At 48.9% G+C, this 13,304-nt stretch overlaps 1 protein-coding gene across 2 annotated transcripts in view; it reads right to left on the reverse strand.

The window, feature by feature from the left end:
- Nucleotides 1-10,567, reverse strand: part of Treh (trehalase) — a 12,952-nt gene extending 2,385 nt beyond the window's left edge. The window contains exons 1-10 of one of the 2 annotated variants that reach the window (XM_028783687.1): nt 10,466-10,567; nt 2,921-3,021; nt 2,662-2,806; nt 2,495-2,582; nt 1,376-1,476; nt 1,153-1,245; nt 949-1,065; nt 739-861; nt 455-504; nt 134-328 (exon numbers count right to left, since the gene is read on the reverse strand). In XM_028783687.1, coding sequence (XP_028639520.1) covers nt 134-328; nt 455-504; nt 739-861; nt 949-1,065; nt 1,153-1,245; nt 1,376-1,476; nt 2,495-2,582; nt 2,662-2,806; nt 2,921-3,021; nt 10,466-10,545 — 1,093 coding nt within the window. In that variant the 5' untranslated portion in view covers nt 10,546-10,567. The remainder of the gene's footprint in view (nt 1-133; nt 329-454; nt 505-738; nt 862-948; nt 1,066-1,152; nt 1,246-1,375; nt 1,477-2,494; nt 2,583-2,661; nt 2,807-2,920; nt 3,022-10,465) is intronic. The other variant, XM_028783688.1, reaches the window with a different exon arrangement.
- Nucleotides 10,568-13,304: the final 2,737 nt, after the last annotated feature.

A 13,304-nucleotide genomic window follows, 5' to 3' on the forward strand; every position in this document is an offset into this window, starting at 1 on the left:
CTCTCTCTCTCTCTCTCTCTCTCTCTCTCTCTCTCTCTCTCTCTCTCCCTGTTTCCATAAGGGTGAAGGCTTGAACTGGCTCAGGCTGATGCAGGAGCCCACACTGGCCTGTCTCCTGTCATGGGGTACTCACCTAGTCTGGAGTAGAAGTTACTCATCAGTTCTTCTGCTTGGCATAGAAACGCGTTCAGGTCAGCAGGTACCATTTTGCTGGTTCGGATGCTGCTAAGCAAATCAGGGTCTGGGCCTCCAACAAGCCAGCGTGAAGAGAAGTCCCAGCCAGACTCAGCTCCAGCCTTGAGCTCAGCCAACAAAGTCTCTTGGTCCCCTGTGAGGACAGAACAGTAACCCCAGGCCACAGCTGACTACAGGACCAAGCAGCCACAGATCAAAGCTGGACAGTCACAGTACCCCCCCACCCCCGTCAGTCCTTCCTCCTTCTGTTTCTGCTTACCTTCTGGAATGGTGTTTGCCAGTTCTGCATCTTTGCTGTAGGACTCTGGCCTAGCCAAGAGAAAGACAACAGCCCAACATTGGGAGGTGCTAAGCCTCTCTACCAACTAGAAAGCTAGGTCGTGTTGACTCAGCTACCTGCCACCCCGACACACACAGCACAAGGAGGCCTAAGGCTCCCAGGGGCCACATCTGATGAACTGAGTCACCCCTCCAGCTCGGGGTTCCAGAGATGCTCATTTCAGAGTGAGCAGACAAGGGACTGAGTGCAAACCAGCTTCTCACCTGGGTCCCCCGTAAGGGACATAGTAGCGATTCAAGACATAGCTTTGTCCTCCTGAGCCCACAGACACAGTCCTGTTCACAGTCCAGAAGTCCAGTTCCAAGGCTAGAGTCCCAATATTCTCCCTGGGTTGGAGCAAGCAACACCTGAGCCCAGGTACAAAGTCATTGCCCTTGGCCCTGGGAAGTCTCCAACACTGTCAGGGTACCCACTGAAGGAAGGCGACATCCTTGGTGTGAGCCACATATCGATCCATCATGAGCGTCAAGAGTGGGGGGTGACTCCGTTGCAGGTAATACACACGTCCGCCGTTGGGGATATGTCCGTAGCTGTCAACACGGACTCTGCTTAGCTACCTCCTGGCCCAAGAACAAGCCCAAGGCAAGCCCAGCTCCCTGCTCAAGATCCCTTCTTACGTCTTCACCAGATCCAGAAAGTTCTGCAGCATACCCTTCACCGTTGAAGCCATCTCGGAGAGAAGCAGGCCTTCCATCACCCAGTACGAGTCCCTGAGAAGGAGCCTCATGGGCCAGCTTGTACTTTCTATCCGGCACTCCCGTGTTGGAGATGCTGGTCCTGGGCTCTCCACACCTCTGCCAGTCTCCACGAGCCCTTAGCCTTTAGGATGTGGGCACTCACCAGTAATAGAATTCGACAAAGCGTCCTCCGGGCACAATGAAGGGGTGCTCTGAATAGATCAGGGAGGACCGCTCAGGGTGGCTGAGGACTTCTGTTTTCATCTGGAATCAGGGAAGAGGGCCCAGAGGAGCCCAGCATCAGCCATGAGGGTGGAGGATGCTGAGGGTGGGGGCAGACGGCCTGCCAGTCCTAGCTGGGGAGGCTACATCTCTTGTTCCTTTTGTTTTGCTGCGTGATCAAGGCTGAATTCTGGGAGTCTTGGTATCCTCAAGTCTCCACATGCCAGACTCAGGGGTCCTGGCTCAACTCTGTGGTGTGCTGAAACCTGGACCGCTCAGGCAGGTGACCACTGGCAATGTCCATTGTTGTGACCCAGATGAGGCAGATGCTATTCGAGGTCTCCCTTAATCCTTAAACCTCCCCCACCCCACGTGCCTGCTCCCCCACCCCCACCCCCTCCACCTTGCCACTTGAAACCAAACTTAGTAGGGGAACACCCTCCCTGCCCCCTCTCAGGATGATGAAACCCATGGTCTTTGCCCAAAGGCAGTTAAGATGGGGGCAGTGAGAACTGATGTGAGGCCCCTCCCTTGAGTTCTTCTTCAACCTGTTCCTGCCAGCTCTAGGCGTGTTAGCGGGGAGTTTAGCCTTCCTCAATCATTGTGAACAAGCAGCAGGATGAGGGTCAGGTGTGTTCCTACTGGAGTGGCTGGTCCTGGGCAGCCTTAGGGCAGACTGCCAGGCAGGAGAGTCCCTCAGCACTGGGCTGAACACAGGCTGACAACATGCAGCCAAAATAACTGTCCTTCGGACTGAGCCTGGCCCAGAAGCTCAGGAAGGGAGAAAGGCAGAGGACACGCCCACGCCCCCCCCCCCATGCTGTGCCCTTCTTGGCTGCAGGAGGCAGCACTGGTAAGCTCTGGGCAGCAGGACAAGCTTGGGTAGCATGGAAGGATGTGGGGGTTAGAATCAGATGAGCATTCTAGAAGGCTTAGAGCTTAGGGCTGTGATCTTAGGAAATATCTGTGCTCCCAGGCACTGAGGGTCCCACCAGGAAGGGCTCTGTCCCATGCCTGGAGCAGTCATCTGGGCCATAAAGCAGGCCCAGGTCACTGCTACCTTCTTTCCCAGCTTCTTCCAGATCGTGTGTAGCTCCTCCGCCCAGACACGAAGCTTGGCATCTGAGATCTTCTGCAGGAACTGAGGGCTAAAAAAGATGGTCCCACAGGGTTTGTGGAGGTCCATCAAGTGAGGGATCCTTTCCTGTCTTCCCTCCAGAGCAGTACCTGTCCTTCCAGTCCTCAGGGGTCCAGGACTGCAGCTCTTGCCCCACAGGCTGGAAGTGACTCTGGACAAATTCCTGAAGCTGTTCCCTGGGGATGCTATGGTTGTGGGCCATGTCCAGCTCCCTGAACTTCTGCAGGACTTCATCTGGAGAGCAGGTGACACTGAGGGTCAGTGGGTATGATGAGACCCACCCCGATCAGGGAAGTCTCTGCTTCTCCCTCACCCGCCTGGTAGAAGAACAAGACAAGGTGGCTTTACCTGGGGATGTCGCCAGTGACATATCCACAAACTGCTTGTCATCTTGGTAGAGCTTGGCCATCTGAACTTGGTGAAGGAGCTCTCCATGGCAGTAGATCTGGCTGTAGAGACAGTCGGGGTGGTACTGGAACTTGATATGTAGACCAAGCTAGCCTCTAACTCAGAGATCCACCTCATCTGCCTCCAGAGTACTGGGATTAAAGTCATGTCCCACCTCTAAGCCTGCCTGTGGAAATGCCTTAATAAATCTTCCCAAGCTGGGTGTGGTAGAACATATCCTTAAAATGTCAGGATTCCAGAGTTGGGGCAGGCAGATTTACATGAGTTAGAGACCAGCCTCAAACATATAGAGTTCCAGGATAGCCATGGCTACATCATGAGACCCTATCTCAGAAAAGGGAAGAAAAGGGAAGGGAAGAGGAAGGGAGGGGAGGGGAGGGGAGGAGAGGGGAGGGGAGGAGAGGGAAGCACTAGATAAAGAATCTCAGGCCACAGCGAGTGTCTTAAGGGAACTCCAAATTCAAGAGACAAACAAACAAGACTACCAGACTCATTTTCTTCAAAAGAATAAAGTAAGTGCTGGAGAAATAGCTGGGTAGTTAAGAGCTCTTGCTGCTCCAGAGGACCTAAGTTCAATGCCCAGTGCCCACAAGGCTGCCCACAACTGTCTGTAACTCCTGTTTTAGAGTTCTCCGATGCCTCTTCTGGCCTCCGTGGGTACCAGGCATACAAGTATACAAGTGGTGGATGGATGTACATGCGGACCAAATACCCATACATTTTTTAATTGAGAGAGAGAGAGAGAGAGAGAGAGAGAGTTGGGCAGTGGTGGTGCACGCCTTTAATCCCAGCACTTGGGAGGCAGAGGCAGGTGGATTTCTGAGTTCCAGTCTAGCCTGGTCCACAGAGTGAGTTCCAGGACAGCCAGGACTACACAGAGAAACCCTGTCTCGAAAAACCAGAGAGAGAGAGAGAGGGAGAGAGAGAGAGAGAGAGAGAGAGAGAGAGAGAGAGAATACAGTCCCAGAGGCCACCAGTGGTCCGAGTGACAGCATATTAAACGGACATATAGGGAACTGACTCCAAGTTCTCTGCAAGCGCTCTAACTGAGGAGCCAGCTCTGTACTCCCTTGTTATTTTGCCTGTTTATTCCTAAGATGGGGTCTCACTATGTAAACTAGGCTGGCCTTGAACTCACAAAGACTTACCAGCCTCTGCCTTTTGTTCTGTCCTGGTTTTTTTTTTTTTTTTTTTTTTGAGATGGGCTGTTACTGTGTGTGTAGCTCAGGCTGGTCTCAAACTCTAGATCCCCTTGCCTTGAGCAGCCTCCTGGGTGCTGAGATTTACAAACGTGGGACACTGAGCTCAACGGAAACTTACTCTTAACGAGGAGAAGCATTCAGAGGTAAAGATTTATTCATTAGAGCAAACAGATCTCTCCCTGGAGGGGAGCAAAGGTTGGAAAAGGGAAGAGGAAGGGCAAGTCAAATCGATAAATAATACCAGATAATGCCAGGACCCAGCCCGGGGAGGGCAGGGCACTGCCCCAACAGGGGGGAGCCTCCTGATTATTTAATGCATATTGAGGCCAAAGTAGTTATGGGCAACACCTTGCACCCCAGCTTCCAGGGTGCAAGGGACATCTCCAACCCTTCTGCCATATTTCCTGCAGGCTTACAACACGCGCTGATGCACTCTGGCCTCCCTTGCTGTAAGGGTCAGACGACACACCCCTTGGGACACCAGGAAGGACAGTTAGGTACTTTTCTGAGGACTACTTGTGTCCCCTTTTAAGAAGGCCCGGGTTCTATGATATGATGATGGGCTACGGGGACCCATTTTGGTCCAAGCTTTTGAACTGAGGCTGGGTGACCAACCAACATGGAACCCAGAAAATAATCAAAGCCCCTCCCTTCCCACCAGGCAGCAATGTCTACACACCGTATTTGGTAAATAGATGAGGCACAGAAAATTTTCACAGACTCGTCTGTAAGGAAGTTGAACATCACTGCGTTATGTGGACATGGAATGCAGACACCACTGGTAAGCTTAACTACCCAGTGTAAATAGCTTATTTAATGGCACTCGTACTGGGAGTTCAAGCAAGAGTATCTTCTGGACAGAGTGCCAACAGAACAGACTGGCCTGAGAACTGAGTCCTTTCTGAACTCAGTATTTCTACCACGTTTGTCTATGGCACAAACAGACCAAGGAGATCTATCAAGTTATTGCTAAACACATCCAATAGAGGTTATTAAGGAAGATGGATCGTTTCTTTAAATCTGTCACTAGTCTTTATTGATACCTTCAAATACTGCCATACACCAACTGACCAGCACTGTGTCTTTTATGTAAGTTCTATAAGTAGAAATATCCAGAAGTACAGGATGATGTTGTTATAAAAGTCTTGGCCAGGGCTGAAGAGATGGCTCAGTGGCTAAGAGCACTGGATGCTCTTCCAGAGGTCCTGAGTTCAATTCCCAGCAACCACATGGTGGGTCACGACCATCTATAAGGGGATCTGTGCCTTCTTCTGGCAGCAGAACACTTATCCATTAAATAAAGTTTAAAAAAAAAAAAGTCTTGGCCAGCAGGGCTGGAGAGTCAGCTGATTAGTTAAGAGCATTTGCTGTCCCTGCAGAGGACCTGGGTTCTGTCCCAAGCAACCACATGGTGGCTCACAAGCATCTCTGACTGCAGTTTCAGGGGATCTGATGCCTTCTTCTGGCCTCTTCAGGTACTGTGTGCATATGATGCACTTACATGCAGGCAAAACACTTGTAAACATAAAACAAAAAACAAACAAAGTATTTCTCAGGTATGCTGGCAAACCCCCCCCCTTTTTTTGGGGGGGGGGGTTTCGAGACAGGGTTCCTCTGTGTAGCCCTGGCTATCCTGGAACTCACTCTGTAGACCAGGCTGGCCTAGAACTCAGAAATCCTCCTGCCTCTGCCTCCCAAGTGCTGGGATTAAAGGCGTGCGCCACCACCGCCCGGCCCCCCCCCCTTTTTTTTAAGATTTATTTATTTATTATGTATACAGCATTCTGCCTGCATATACTATCTGCAGACCAGAAGGGGGCACCAGATGTCATTGTAGGTGGTTATAAGCCACCATGTGGTTGCTGGGAATTGAACTCAGGACCTCTGGAAGAGTTGCCAGTGCTCTTAATGGCTGAGCCATCTCTCTAGTCCTGGTAAATGTCTTTTAATCTTACTGTCTGGGGAGGATCTCTATGAGTTCGAGGCCAGGGTGGTCCTCATAGGGAGTTCCCGGACAGCCAGGGCTACACAGAGAGACACTGTATCAAAACAAAGAAAGAAAGAAGTAATTAAAAAACAACCTGAATGGAAGCCAGGATAACTGAGATGTTGACAGTTCAGTTCTGATACTCATCAGGTCCCACGTGTTTAAGTCTAATGAAACCGCCCTACTCCGACTCCAGTTACAAATCTGAGGGTCTCTGGCGGTCTACAGTCTGGAGTAGCTGGTTGCACACTGCATGGGAATTCTTACTGATAGGCACAGCTTCACTTCCATGCTTGGGAACTACCCTGGCTTCTGGCACATGTAGCGGTCATCCTGCTACTGGGAGCTTGGCATCAGGAGAGAGATTGAGAGAGAGAGAGAGAGAGAGAGAGAGAGAGAGAGAGAGAGAGAGAGAGAGAGAGAGAGAGAGAGCAGCAAGCAAGCTAGCTCAGGTGACAAGAAAACAACAGCTGGACTGTCCTCTCCCCCACAGGAAGAACTGGCTCAGTCAGGCCAGGCTCTCCCACACCTGGTCTCTAAGCCACCAGAGAGAACACACTGTGGGTTCCTTGAGAGTGTCCACAGGGCACAAGCCTCTTTCCCAGAACATTTATTTCAACATTGACCAGGATGCCCTACTCTTGTCATGTGTCAACAGTATTCCATGGCCTTTACTTTCAGGGGAAATTTCAACCAATATCTAATAGCTACTATTACCTCACCAGCCTGTAATTCTCTAGTTCAAAGTATCAGCAATTATGGGGGAAGGTGTCCAAAGGCTGCTGCTCCTCAGAAGGTGAGCAATCCCTCTGCCTATAATCCCATACTCCAGCGGGTGAGGTAGGAGGATGGAGAGGCTAGAATTAGCCTGGACTCCACAGTGAGACGCACGGAGTTATCTCCTCAGTTAATAGTTTAGTCTTTGAGACAGGGTCTCATGTAGCTCAAGGTAGCCTCCTATGTAGCTGAGGACAACCTACAGGCTGACTGAACTTGTAATTCTCCTGTCTCCATCTCCCAAGAGCTGGGATTAGAGGTAGGGGCCACCATGCTTTGCTTATGCAGGACTGGGATCAAACCCAGGACATAACTCACGCTAGGGGAGAGCCTCTACAAACAAGCTACACCCTGTGTCCCATGTCCCACTAAGGACACAGACGGTGTTGGATCACTCAGAGCTGAAGTTGTAGCCAAGTGTGAGCTGCCAGGTGTGGGTACTGGGAACCGAACTCCAATCCTCTGGAAGAGGACTGTATTCTTAAACACTGACCCATGTGTGGGTGCTGGGATCTGAGCTTCAATCCTCTGGAAAAGGATTGTATTCTTAAACACTGAGCCATCTCTCCAGCCCCTCCTTGTTCCTTATTGATGCCCTTTGCCTCGAGGATTAGGGAGGCAGTCCCCTCGGAATTAGATGGATCATCTCAAAATCCCATCATTAACCACAGCGGAACTATTCTGTGTGTTTGGGTTTTTGTTGTTGTTTTTGAGACACAGTCTCTCTGTGTAGCTCTAGCTGTCCTGGAACTCCCTTTGTAGACCAGGCTGGCCTGGAACTGACAGAGATCCTCCTGCCTCTGCTTCCTGAGTGCTGGGATTAAAGGTGTGTGCCAAAAGTCACACAAGTATTCTTTAGTACCAAAGGGGACACTCAGATGACCTATGGTCACCCAGGAATGAAAAGGTCCTCATCACTTGATCTTTTGTTCTTCTCTGAATAGTCCCCTAAGGGGTTAATGTCATTCTCCTAAAACACACACTGACACTAACTGCAATTTAATTCTGGAGCAAGCCACCTGGAGACAGGCAGATTCCACACACAGGCTAAGGGAATAGTCTTTCCTTTATGAAGAGGACAACCATAGGAAGCTTAGGGGGTCCTCATTCCACCTGCAATTCTGATCAACTGTGTATAAATGCGGGGGTGGGGGCCGTTTCCCATAATCCCCTCAGATTCCATAATTTGCTAGAACCCAGAACCTGGGAAACCACTATACTTTTGGCTATATTTTTCTCTTCTTTTTTGTGACAGGTTTTCTCTGTGTAGCCCTGGCTGTCCTGGAATTTGCTGTGTAGACCAGGCTGCCCTGAAACTCAGAGATCGGTCTCCCTCTGCCTCATGAGGCATTAAAGACGTGTGCCACCATGCCCAACTGATTATATTTTTCTTATGGAGAGGAAATCAGGATGAGCCAAAGAAAGACACACAAGGGTAGAAGTAGGAAAACTCTAGACCATCGTGACGTTTCTTACTGGGAAACCACGATGCTTCACCCTACCAACCCACCGCTGTGTCTCCAACCAGAAAGCTTCACCAGTGTCTGGAATGTAGTGTTTTGGTCAGGCTCTCATTACAAAGAGCCCAGTTGCCGGGTGGTGGTGGCTCACACCTTTAATCCCAGCACTTGGGAGGCAGAGGCAGGCGGATTTCTGAGTTCGAGGCCAGCCTGGTCTACAGAGTGAGTTCCAGGACAGCAAGGGCTACACAGAGAAATCCTGTCTTGAAAAACAAAACAAAAAACAAAAAAAAACAAAACAAAAAAACCAAAGAGCCCAGTTAACTGAATCACTGGCCATGTGATGGAATCTTCCATGAACAGGAATCTTCCTTTTCCTGAAGGTCGAATGGTATCTTGTGACTCAAAGGTCCAAGTTTCTAAACACCTTCTTGTGTTTCTGGAGTGCCTGTCCCCATCCTGAGTCATGCTAGAAGCTCCTGGGGACAATGCCACTAATCACCTTATCTTCATAAGCCACAAAGGCCCATGCTAAGCAACAAAGGCAGTCTTATCCCATGAGAAATCCCAAGGGCTGAGAGATAACTTGCCAAGAACCCAAGAGGAGGACCATTCAGGGTCTTCGTCACACAGCAGAGAAATGCCGCTGCACAGGGGACCATGTTCCCACCTCTACCTGACAGAACAGGACTAAGACATCAGAGTGAGCTGCCTGATGAGTGTTTACATGGGACTTGAAGCACACTGGCTATTGTAGGCTAATGCTGTCATTTATGATGGAGGCAACAGGCCACATGATGTCAGTTTAATCTTTGGAGTCCTACAGGGGTCACTGGGAACAATCTCAAGAAACTCAACATGAAGACTCAGGGGTGCCTCCTGGTTAGCGGTACTTCATGTGCACGTCCTCTGGGAGAAAACTTGAGTTTCTTCTCTCCTGGACTCTACCCTATACATCTGTGCCTTCAGTGGTGTCCATCCACAAGCACCCATGTGACTGTCCAAGTAGACGACTGGTCTCAGGGACAAGCAGCCACTCATGCTGGGCACTCTGCAAATAGCTCAGCAGGACACAAGAGACTGCATCAAATAGCCGCTCTGAACTCCTGCCTACTGCTGAACAAGTCCTGGTGATTATTCCAGATCCTTCCTTTCCTTCCATACTCCAACTGGGCATCAATGAATATTCACAGCTCAGTCTCCAGGCATCCCTTATCAACTCTGAAGCCCCACCCCCACCCCAGTCCTGCCACCCGAGGGCTTGGTCTCCCTTTCCTTAGAGCCATCTCCAACTCATAGCCCGGTTCTACTTCTGTCCAGGCCACATGGGACTTTGTGACCCTTGGTGGACACCTCAGAGCCTTTGCCCTGCAGAGTCTTTGCCTTGCCTCTCCCCTTCTGTTCAAAGATGGCTCCTTCCACATTTCGTTGGCCCGTTGCCTCCTCTAAGACTCCCCCTTCTGCTTACTCCTTGCTTACTTAGCTTCCTGGCTTCTCTTTGCTCTTCACCACCCTAGGCCCTGTTTTTACCCTTCTTGCAAGAGTTGGTGATGTGGGGGTGGCAGGAGGGCTCCGTGAGTTTATGTGGAAGAGAGTGTGACAGTTCCATATCCAGGAGGCAGGATGGCACCCCCAACCTCCATCTTTGTATTTGCTCATAGAAGCTGAAGCTCAGGAGAAAGTATTGACCTACCCTGGGACCCAGAAAGAGCAGCAGGGTAGGCTGAACCCCATAAGCTCTTGACAGGACCTAGACTCCCCTCACACCAGGCTAGAAAAGGTTTGCTAGAACAGTGGAGAGAACAGCCCTGTTTAGTCCAAGGAGCAGCTTGGCTGGTGAACTCTGGTGGAGAGCGGGCTTTGGTCAACAGCTCCAGAATCATACATAGGGCTGCCTCAGAGTTCCAGCTTGTTCCAACATAGTGAGTTTGGTGTCTGGTTTTGATCCTCCTACCCCTACAAGCTCGGCTTCTTCTTTCCTCTCCTCTGAAAGGCTGGCCCTCAGAGGGTGAGATCTCATCCCAGCCTTCCACCCTCGTCTTCCTCCCCACACCCCTACCTCTCACAGGGTGGTGGCAGGGCCTCCTGGGACCTAAGTCCCAGCCCCAGCAGAAGCAGCAGGTGCAGCTCCCAGGTCATCCTGGGCACGGTGCCTGGAACGGAATGAGCAAGCCCTGGCACCTCTGGCTTGCCGAGCACGGCCTGCTTCACTTGCCTACCCAGGTCAGCCAAAGTCCAGACCGTGAGGTGTGGCCTCCTGAGGTGGGATGTGTGTTTCAACTTCTGTGGACTGCTTACCACTTCTGCCCTCCAGTCACAGTGGTCACTATCCCATCGGCCACTTTCTTCCATTTCTCAATTCTAACTGGTGCCACACGCTCAGAGACTTTCCTCAGAGTCATATGGGTGGGCACCTAAGGGCCAGGGCCACAACTGAGGTTACCCAAGTATAAGTTAGACACCAAGTCTGTATGTGGCTCCTAAGTCACAAATGCCAGAAGGGACCACTTCTTTTATCATTTTAAACAGAATGGTTCAAGTCTTCTCCAATGTGATGTCAAACTCACTGTTATCTACAGGAGACCCTGTGAGAACACAGGACAGCCTCTCAGGGAATGGGTCAGGAAAGCCCCACCATAAGATGATATCTGCACTGAGTCTTGAGGAATAGTCAGGAGGCCATTCCATCACATGAGACATCCAGAGACTTGCTGCAGATGTTGTGTGCCACGCTGGAGGGACATGCTGGCACCAGGTACTGAAAAGGTTTTTACCAAGGAGCTGGAGAAATGGGCTCAGAGGTTAAGAATATTGGCTGCTCTTCCAGAGAACCCTGGTTCAGTTCTCAGCACCTATATGGCAGATCACTACTGTCTGTAACTCCAATTCCAGGGGATCTGATGCTCTCACACATATATACATGCAGGCAAATACCCATAAACATAAAAATAGATAGATGATAGATAGATAGATAGATAGATAGATAGATAGATAGATAGATAGATAGATAGATAGATAGGAAAAGATTTTGCCAAGACAGAGGGATTCAGTTCCCCAAAGAGAACCAATGAAATGGTGGTCTGAAGCATCAGATTAGGCTTTCAGAGGCTTATGCTTATGAGTGGTGGCAGGGGAGAGGTGAGGAGGGAAGGGGTGTTGGACAGAGCCACAGAGCTCTTGGGAGGCTGCAACAAAGACACAATATAGTCCATCCAGGTCTATGGCCTAAAACAGCCACAGGGAGGAGGGCCCAGGCTCAGGAAGAGTCTCCTGGCAGCTGTGACTTCTGAGCTCAGGGACTGGTGTGTCCTTTCCTCTAGGGCTGGGCTGACAGCTGTTGCAGAGTATTTGAAAAACCTGTTTCTAGCTGTGGTATGGCTCAGCCTTAGCACATACCTTTAATCCAGGAGCTTTTTGTTTACTATAAACAGGATTAAATAAACTCAACCATAGTCAAGAGACAGAGCATGACAGGAAAAAAACATAGAGAGTAAAAGGGAGTCAAGATGGATAGAGAGACCCACAGGAAGTAGAAGGGAGGGACTTCAGTTTGAGAAGTTTTCTAGGTGTGGGGAAGGAGAGATTCCTTTGTGATATCAGCCTTGCTCACAGGTTTCATATTAAAGAGTGTAACTTTTTACTATTCCTTCTTTTAAATGTTTGCTCTCAATAGCCAACTGCCTGTGTCTCAGAATAAGTAATTGGATGAAAATATGTAAAATGTAACATTTATTTAAGATCTGAGAAAAAAATGTTTGTGAGTCTAGAAAAAAAGTGTTTATAATTGATAATGCAAATGATAAAGACTAGAGGATGTAAAAAACTTGAATGGTGAGAGAAAAATGATTTTTTTTTGAAAAATGATTTTGTAATTGTAAGGATATATGTATTCGTTTTATGTATATGAGTGCAGTATAGCCTTTAGACATTCCAGAAGAGGGAACTGTATACGTTACAGATGGTTGGGAGCCACCATGTGGGTGCTGGGAGTTGAACTCAGGACCTCTGGAAGTGCAGTCAGTGCTCTTAACCATCTGAGCCATCTCTCCAGCCCCCAAGAAAAATGATTTAAAATAAAAAAAATGCTTCAAATAAAAGATGTTTTGAGTTTGGCAAATGTAAGTTATTTTTTTTAAAGATTTATTTATTTTATTTATGAGTAGTACACTGTAGCTGTCTTCAGACACACCAGAAGAGGGCATCAAATCTCATTACAGATGGTTGTGAGCCACCATGTGGTTGCTGGGATTTGAACTCAGGACCTCTGGAAGAGCAGTCAGTGCTCTTAACCACTGAGCCATCTCTCCAGCCTGCAAATGTAAGTTATAAATGTTGGAGAGTCTAAGAAGATGCTTAAGATTGGAGGGTCTAAGAAGGTGGTTTAAGGTACATAAATGCAAGGTGGAGAGGTACAAAAATGATTTTATGTATCTCCCTTGCTATTATTATACCAAGATTTCGAAGTTCAGGATTTTAACATTGATTATTGGAGTTTTGACAAACTAATGGAGCACTGGCTGCCTACAATTCAGTCACAAGCTCAAGATTTTTAAATTCCCTTTAGTTGTCTTCTGCATATAGACTGAAGGGTGCTTCTCATCGTGCTAAAAAAGTCTCTGTTCAATCTACATATCTAACTCTCCGGACTGAGAAAAGAATGTTTCATGCCTTTCAACCCAAAACTATAGCTTTTGCTAGGTCTGCATCTACTCCTGTTGTCTTACAGATACTTTTTAAATACTTTTTCTAAAATACGGATTTCAGTGCAATGGTAAATACTAATGGTCATCGTTTGGTAAACTAAAATTCGCATGAGCTTCAGGGAATCAAAAAGTCGTAAGATTTGGATCCACCTGCCTCAGATCAAATGGACTCCAGATGAGTACAACTCCTGTTCT

Source organism: Grammomys surdaster, unplaced genomic scaffold (genome assembly GCF_004785775.1).
Source record: "Grammomys surdaster isolate TR1022 unplaced genomic scaffold, NIH_TR_1.0 1164, whole genome shotgun sequence".
NCBI classification, from domain to species: Eukaryota; Metazoa; Chordata; class Mammalia; order Rodentia; family Muridae; genus Grammomys; species Grammomys surdaster.